This window comes from Seriola aureovittata, chromosome 21 (genome assembly GCF_021018895.1).
Source record: "Seriola aureovittata isolate HTS-2021-v1 ecotype China chromosome 21, ASM2101889v1, whole genome shotgun sequence".
Classification (NCBI taxonomy): Eukaryota; Metazoa; Chordata; class Actinopteri; order Carangiformes; family Carangidae; genus Seriola; species Seriola aureovittata.
Window position 1 is genome coordinate 22,331,905 of NC_079384.1, and position 8,456 is coordinate 22,340,360.

At 38.6% G+C, this 8,456-nt stretch overlaps 1 protein-coding gene across 1 annotated transcript; it reads right to left on the reverse strand.

The window, feature by feature from the left end:
- Positions 1-605: 605 nt before the first annotated feature.
- On the reverse strand, positions 606-7,742 carry LOC130161950 (zinc finger protein 84-like). The gene is made up of 3 exons (XM_056365353.1): positions 7,425-7,742; positions 6,305-6,683; positions 606-4,272 (listed from the first exon to the last, which is right to left on the reverse strand). Exons 2-3 carry the CDS (start codon positions 6,546-6,548, stop codon positions 3,047-3,049), a joined length of 1,470 nt encoding a protein of 489 aa, XP_056221328.1. The 5' UTR covers positions 6,549-6,683; positions 7,425-7,742; the 3' UTR covers positions 606-3,046.
- Between the last annotated feature and the right edge of the window lie 714 nt (positions 7,743-8,456).

Below are 8,456 nucleotides of genomic sequence, written 5' to 3' on the forward strand. Positions count from 1 at the left end.
TTTGGTTAAAGATTGTCAGGATATGCCCATAAGAACATGACCAGACTGGATGTCTCACTTTTACTGTGTTTACAATTAGCACATCCTACTGTTTTGTTGTTTTTATTTTCAAACAGTTTTAGTCCATAAATGAAATAAATGCATTAGTGTTCACTATGTTGTTGGGATGAAGCCACATGGTTAATTTGCTTACAAAGATGAATGTATGGGAGGCACATTCACAAACAATAACATGTAATGTACCTAACATCTCTCATTCGTCAGCCTTTTCATGATGCCTGTTCCATTGTTGTAATATAAAATATATCACTTACAACCTCTTATAACTACACAGAATCAGTGTGACAAGCAGAATGTGTAGCCTGGTGGATGAAAAGGTTGCAAGTTCCCTAAGGTTGGAATGATTCTCAGCTGTGTCAAGACACCCTGCTCTGATTCTTCCTCTAGTATGAGGTGAAACTGTAAGTCAAAACGTCATTGAATTTCATTAGAGTTTTAAAATGTCTTTTTTTAGTGCCTGAACAAGAATCTGCACAAATGGCAAGTTCTGCCATGCCTGACTCTATTCTTTACAATATACTGAACAGATGCTGTGAGACAGTAGCTGGGTTTTACATTGGGATTTTTATAGCATGTTTAGAAAATGGATATAAATACAATAAAATCATTTAAAAAAAACATAACACAGGAATTTAGAAGCTTATAATAAATAAAACATTTTTAATACAATAAAGATTCCTAAGACTCCATGGGATTTATATAATTAAAACACCGGCAAATGAAATCTTCCATTCTCTACAATTTCCCAACACACATTTGTAAAGAGAAGCTTGCTAAATGCTGCACACACTGGAGCAGTTTGGTTTCTTTTAGCAACCAGATTCTCTACCTCAACATTATCTGAAGTTACATATCCCATTCAGAGATAAAGATGTTCCATCTCAATCCCTTCAAAGTGGTGTAGTCTCATGTACTCTTATTTTTTCCCAGGAAATACCACACACGACAGATGGGGCTGAGCATCACGGCACATTTTTGGATTCTAGTGTTGATACAATACCATTCATTTCTCTACCAATACAACACTGTTTTTTTCCATCACCAGACTTGTTTAAAAATTATTTCTATAAACTCTTTTTTTCTTTAGCCATTTTTCATGAATGTAGCTAGATAACTAGTTAGATCTGCAGGCGTCCCAGCCTACTAAGCTTTAATTGGTCAATTATTTCTTTCTAAACGAGCCCAACACCAGACACATCTGAGATGTGGCTGATTCAGAGATATGGATGCAGGCTGTATCTTCTTCAGCAGTTTTGTCATAGAATAGTAGATGTTCAACTCTCCATTATTTCTCAGCACTTTAAAGAGAAAGTGACTTTCCATGTCAGTGTGTGTTTTCAGGTGTTCGGCAGCATATCTGAAAACAGTTAATTGAAACCTCCAGAGGGAAGTCTGATAAATGTCATCTGAGTTAGCGTTGGTGGGTCTGAAGCCCAGAATTTTGAAAAGTAAAAAAAATCTGGGGGTGTGGAGTTAGAAAGAAGTGAATTTACCAGACCTCTTTGCTAAGACTTTAAGTAGTCCATTGTAATCCACAACGATCCAGATCGGCGTTCCAGCACCTTCTATCAATAAGTAAATCAATCTGAGTGTTTAACAGAGTGAGGCAGACAAACACACACACACACACACACACACACACACACACACACACACACAGGCAGGAGAGAAGCTCCACTTTAACTCCTCTCTGTAGGCCAGGGGTCATCTCTGCTGCAGGCCACAGGTTCAAGTCTACATTAGCTGCTACTAACATAACCCTGATTCTCCAACAGAAATGCCAGAGGTTGAGTTGCATTGTGAGTAATGTAGTTATCAGGTTTTGGAAAGAAGAAAAATAATTTTGGTTGTTCTGCATTTATTTTATCTTTTATTTCTATTTTGAACTGTCTGTTGTGAGTTTGACAATGCTACAGAAGAGTAATGCTAAATCTGCAGAGTATTGTTTTAAGGACATTTCATCTGTTGACTTCTCCTGAAACTGAAAGTTTATTGTTCATTTTGGAGAAATTTCTTTACAAGTGAAAATGAAGTCCCAATCTCAACTTTTAAGCAAACATGAAGGAGGAGACCTTAAGGTGCTTAAAGACATTTAAACATCCCCAGTTCAACTGTACTCAACAAACTGCAGCTACTGTGATACATGCAAACACTTCAGAACAGCTACTAATGGACCTAATGGTGAGATTATTTTGTTAACTTTTGATTTAAATCAGAACCACATGATTTAAGTAGATAAGATTATGAATCTAACCAGACATTCAATTCCAGCTTTCAGCCCTTGACAGTTGCTGCACAGGGCCGGAGCCCACTGGAGCTGAGCTCCACCTCCATCTAAATCACACCCTATCAGAGCTCAGCTACGTCTCCTTCAGTATCACAGCGTAAAAACTCTCAAACTATTGGTTTGAAACCTTCTCTGGAGTCTGTGGAGTCACAGCCACAGTAACTTCATTAATGATTTCAATCCTCTGATGTGGCTTTGTGTTCTGACTGCAGCCTTATTAACCTTTTCTGCACAGAGAGTTCCAGTAAATAAGGGAGTTGTTCCAATGAATACAGTTAACAGGTGAGCTGTTACAATAAACACAGTGAACAGGTGAGTCGTTACAGTGAACACAACATAAACAGGGGAGCTGGTCCACACAGATTCACAGTTTCTACAGTGAAACCATTGCAATCAATGCAGCCGTGTTCAGGATAAGTCCAGCTCCATCAAGGCTGTAGCTTCATTTTTATTTTCAAGTCCAAATATAATTTCTGACAGATAATCACTGTCTGTAGAAAACACCAATCATCATTGAATACAAATGCATCACAAATGCCAGTTTACCCCTGGTACAAGACATGTTTTGGTTTGTACCCCAGATGTATTGAGGTTCTATACCCAGCCCCATTGCCAAGGCGCTGTCCCAACACAGTAGCAAAGTTTTTCAACTATCTGTGGCTCTGCATATGACAGTCTAAAGATGACCTCTGACCAAAGCTACAGCTGCACTCTTGGCACTGATATGGTTTCTCTCCTATGTTTCCTCATGTGGACCACCAGGTTGCCTTTCTGAGCGAAGGACTTTTTACATTCTTGGCACTGATAGGGTCTCTCTCCTGTGTGTATCCTCATATGATTGACCAGATCAGACTTCTGACAGAAGTTTCGCCCACAAAACTGGCACTGATATGGTTTTTCCTCTGTGTGGATCCTTGCATGTCGTATTAAAGTCTTAGTCAAGGAGAAACATTTGGTACAACAAGGACACTTGTAGGGTTTCTGTGCTGTTCCCGCTTCAAACTGGTCAATGAGCTCAGTGGATTTTCTGGAAGGTCTGAGATGGTTGGGCTCTGTCTCACCTTCATGCTGCTCACTTGGGTTCACTGAAAGGAGCAGCTGATCATCAGTGTTAGTGTGTAATACACCACCATCAGCTCCAGTTGGCTCAGTTTTAATGTGATCCACGGTAAGTGGAGCTGAAGAGTCTTTATCTATGTCAGCAATGGCCTGGATTTGATACAGACACAGGGGCTGCAGAGACTCCTGATCAAACTCACTTTTGTCATAGGCAGTGATAGTAAGTGGAAATGTCTTCAGGCCAGATTCATCCTGTCTTGGGTCCAGTACTTCTTCCATCTTACTGGCAGGTGTCATTAATCTGACGTGACTTTCTGTATTCATCTTTTCACTAAAACACTGATATGGTTTCTCTTTAGTGGGTTTCTGTCCATGACTAAAAAGATTGTCCCTCTGGTCAAAGCTTTTATCACAGTCTTGACCTCTATATGGTTTGGAGCCTTTATGTATTCTGGTGTGAATGATGAATTCAGACTTGTGGCAGAAGTAGCAGTCACAGAACTGGCACTGGTAAGAAGATTTGTCCTCTGAATGCTTCTTCACATGTCGTACCATTGTTTTTTTAGAGGAAAAACCACTGAAGCAAACGGGACATTTAAATAGTTTCTTCACTTTAAGGATTTTCAAAGGCACATTCAAGTCACAATCCTTCATATTGTCATCTTCATCAATATCAATCAGTATCTCCTGCCGGTGAAAATCATCAAAATGATCAGGAGAGGCATGTGGATTAGTGTTGTTCATGGTGCGACAGTCTTCTGTAGGCTGTGACGTGGTGTTGTCTGGTTCCTCCCAGCGCACACTGATACTAGCAGGAGGCTGCAGCTGACGAGAATGCAGCTCAGTGGCTGACACCTGGAGATAGTCTGAAGCAAAAAGGAAGATTCAATTCATTTTACAGATAGTTAATGCGAGTTACAGTATGAGCTGGACATGATTTGTATTGTACAAGTCAACCTGGTGTCATAGGTTTTTTCACTGTAGGTTTTCCTGTATTACTGCTTTTAGACTTCAGTATCTTGACAACATTTAAAGATACTGCATGGTATTTGAATCTACTGGCCGGGTAACACGTCAGTAGAGACGTTTCCATACCATTTCTTACAGAGCTTCTGTGTATCGGGTGATACTGAACACCAATCAGATACCAATTTGTTCAAAAATATTGTTTAGCAGCTTTTATACTACTAACCGTATATGGGTATGGTATCTGTCAGTGTTTTATGGCATGGCTAAGGTTAAACCCTTTGAAAACATGAATAAATACATGAATACTGTGGAAACCGCTCATAGTGATCACGGTTATGGGATCAACCGCTTATATGGATCAAAAAGCTTGTGACAGAATCATTCCTATACAAATGATTAAATAATTACTGATTACAGTGATCATGGAAAAAGAATTTAAAATTGTATTAGTATACTCCTGCAAGCCATCATAAGCTGGGTTAGGCTTTGTGTAGCGACCGTCCCTGCCTGCTCTCCCGACATGTGTTCACTGTGTGTGTGTGTGTGTGTGTATGTGTAAAGTGTCAATCATAAACAAAATGTATCTAGGATTAGATAACAATTCCTACACTAGTTGTCCTAACACTAGTAGTGGTATTTTTATAATAATTTAATATTCTTTTCTATAATATATTACTATTCTATATCTTGAATTTCCCTTTTTCTTCTTTTATGTTCTTCATTTCACATCTTAACAATCTCATAAATTTTTATAATACACGATCTCAAAACATCTTAACAATTTAACACCTTTAACACTTCCTTTTTCCCTTTCTTTCACTCTTATATCCCAGTCTCTCACTTTCGTCGGTTATTTCTCCAAATGTCTCTCCTCTCATCATGCATATCTCACTCACCGACTCAAGTCGCAATCATCTAATTCTTCAGATGTGATCAAAAGCTGACTCTTTAATTTTACAAAAAAGTCACTTGAGAGTAAAGAGAGGAATATCAGAGCTACAAGTTGTACTATTGTTGAAAATAAGTAGACAAAAACAGAACACATTTAGTTGTGTCAGTAGCTGTTTTGAGGGACTTTAAAAATGACAAAATATTAGTCCGTCACTATGAAACCTCTCTCTAGAAGAGAGCAGTCTATGACTAAAATTGGAGTATCAGTCACAGGGGTTCACTTGGCCAACCACTGTACATAAAGACTCTGAGAATGGATTTTCCAAAGGTATCTGTTTCTGCCTGTCCACACAACAAGGCAACTCCGAACTAACTCTAAACTAAAACGGGGCCAGCAGCGTCTCATCAAGCCTCGTTTTAGGGGCTCGAAAAAATCAGGAGTGGTGTGGACGCCACACGTTAATGTGGGAAAAGTGATGCATTTTAAAAACAAATGTATCAATGTGTACGTATCCTGAAACTCATTGTTTGCGTTCTTGTCATTGTTATCGCCAGTTCCGATAACAGTCTAGTTGGTTTAGTTGTTTTTTCTAGATGTTGAAGATGGGATAAAGAGCACTAGGAAAAAAATTACATATTACATGTCTTCATTATTTTGTTATGTACCACTTAAAACTAATGTGATTTTTTAAATGTATTTGTTTCACTCTCATTGAGCCCCACAAACATTAAGTGCTCCAGTGTTCTCCTATAAATTATCAATCAGCATGGGCCACCTAAATACATTTGCCCCAAAACACTTTTTGTGTACATTATTTCTTCTTTTCTATAGTCTGTATTATAAATATAATGTGTACATGAAAGTCTGACAGAATGATGCATTGCAGTGTAATAGAATAGACAGGAAAACTGGCTTCCCTGCTCTAAAGTTTGCTTGTGAATACAGCCTGGTTTTGCAGACCAGTGTCCTGCCTCATATAAAGTCGCCTTCAGACCCAGACATTTCTGTGTCTTTATCTAAACTTCTGATAAACTGACCTTCACTGTGTGACTGGACGACATCCAGCAGTCTGCGGTGGCTGTCCACGACCCACTTTGAACAGGACATTTCCTCTTCATACTCTATAATGGTTCTTTCTGCTACCTTGAAGATCTCTTCAGCAGCTGCAGACAAACACTCACTGATGAGTGCTCTCAGCAGTTCAATCTTTGCTGTCTTCACCATGCTGAGGTGTTCTCTACAGTGAGGGTACGTGGAAAGAAATGTTTGTGATGCAGACATGAGCCCTGAAGCTGTCTTGTTAGTCCTGATTGCTCCACAGCTACACCTTTACTTTCTGTGTTCTGAGATCCTTCCTTGCTCTGGCCATTTGAGGAGACGACATCTGATTCAGCAGCAAGACTCTGAACTGGTGGTCTGAAAGACATTTACAGGAAATAATATGGTGAAATGAAGCTCATTCAAATCAGCATTTCACTTTTACTTTTCCATAATCATTTACATAGAATTTTTTTAAATAATAAAAGGTCTATATTTGCTAGGTATTTAAATAATACATAATGGGAACACAGGTTCTCACACATTCAAAGCAGATGATCATTACAGTATGGTGTAAGGCTGAAACAATGTATCCATTAATAAACAAGTCGACTGACATAAAATTTATCAGCAACGATTTTTATAAGTTTTTTTTTTTCAAAAATAGTTCCAGCTTCTTTGTTTTATTATACAATAGGACTAACTAAATGTACAGTAGATTAGGATTTACTGTGTGTAAATTTGTTTCATAAAATACTCCCTTTTCCAAATATGTATTTGAACCTGACATTTCTTGGTTAAATCCATTAGTAATTGAGTTTTTAAAGATTTGCTTACATTGGCTGCTGTTGCCTGATCAGCCTTTACTTTCATACAGGCTCTGGAGCATCTACAGTTCGCGTTTATACACAACTGCTGCTGTGTTTATTTGTTTGTATACAGCTTTAGCCAGAGTGCTCTCAATCATTTAAGTCTTAGTTATGCTGTATTATGTATGTACATTTTCTGCTAATCAAGGAAACGATGAATGGCAGACAGGTTTTTACGTTCCTAACATAAACACTGAGCTGTTTTCACCTTCTGTCAATCATAAAGACAAGACAACATTTAAATACTGACCCTGTTGAAACACTCACGCCTTTCTTTATTGTCTGTTCAGCCACTGCTCAGTCAGCACACTAGCATCCAGCTATGGGTTAGCTAGCCGGAAGAGCTGTCAGTTGATACAAAACAGAGCTGTAAGAAGCACAAACTACCAACAACGAGACACACACTGTGGGACAGACCTGCTATGTATGATAAACTGCTGGCTTGTCAAGTATTAGAGGCTATACAGCTAACTAGAGGGCTTCACGTCGCACAGTACACAGGTCCAGGTGACATGTCATGATGCTAAAAACAAAGGCTCTTCTTCTGTTGGTATTCATTACCGGCTATATTACCGCCACCCAGTGTTCAACTCCAGTACGGACCCATCAGCAACACTTGGGCATTGCAACACGATAATAATTAATTAATGCCAGAAAAAGCACATATACAATTATACATTACGTGTGTATGGAATCACCAGCATCTGACAAAGTAAAACTTTCCAAATTGTATTTTGAAGTGAATTTGAATTCTTGTACAGTAAAAAAAAAAAAGAACACAATCATGGTAAAATCTGGTCTAAACTGCTATACGATCAGTTTGTTGTTTCGACAGTAGGTTCATGGAAACTGCACTTGAGGGAGAAGTTCTTCGTCTCGGGAAACACGGAATATTAATAACTAGAAAATTCCTGGAGAAATTTTAAATGTTCCTGCTGCTTGGTGCTGTACTTATCTCTTCTCGTTTCAATCTGTACAAAGGACGTTACTTTCAGTTTCATTCATGTCGTAAAACTTATTCTGACACTGAGCTCAGTCACTGTAGGTGTCCCTCAAAAAGCCGCAATAGAGCTATACCACTATAACTCCATACAGACAATAGCTTTTAAGATCGAACTTCTATGACCTACCTTATCGCGAACTTTTTTGAGACTCTTATTTTGAAAGTGTCTGGGCCTCTGTGTTTGGCAGTATAAATTGCATAAGGTTTTGTACAATAGAGCCAATGGTGAGACTTTTATTTTGGAGGATAATCCACTAATTTGCTGTGTGTGTGTGTGTG

Bases quoted from the DNA above. Each gene is read 5' to 3' on its own strand.
- LOC130161950 (XM_056365353.1), bottom strand. From the start codon at position 6,548: ATGTCTGCATCACAAACATTTCTTTCCACGTACCCTCACTGTAGAGAA. The intron at 4,273-6,304 runs GTCAGTTTATCA...TTTTTGCTTCAG, and splicing joins CGTCCAGTCACACAGTGAAG to ACTATCTCCAGGTGTCAGCC.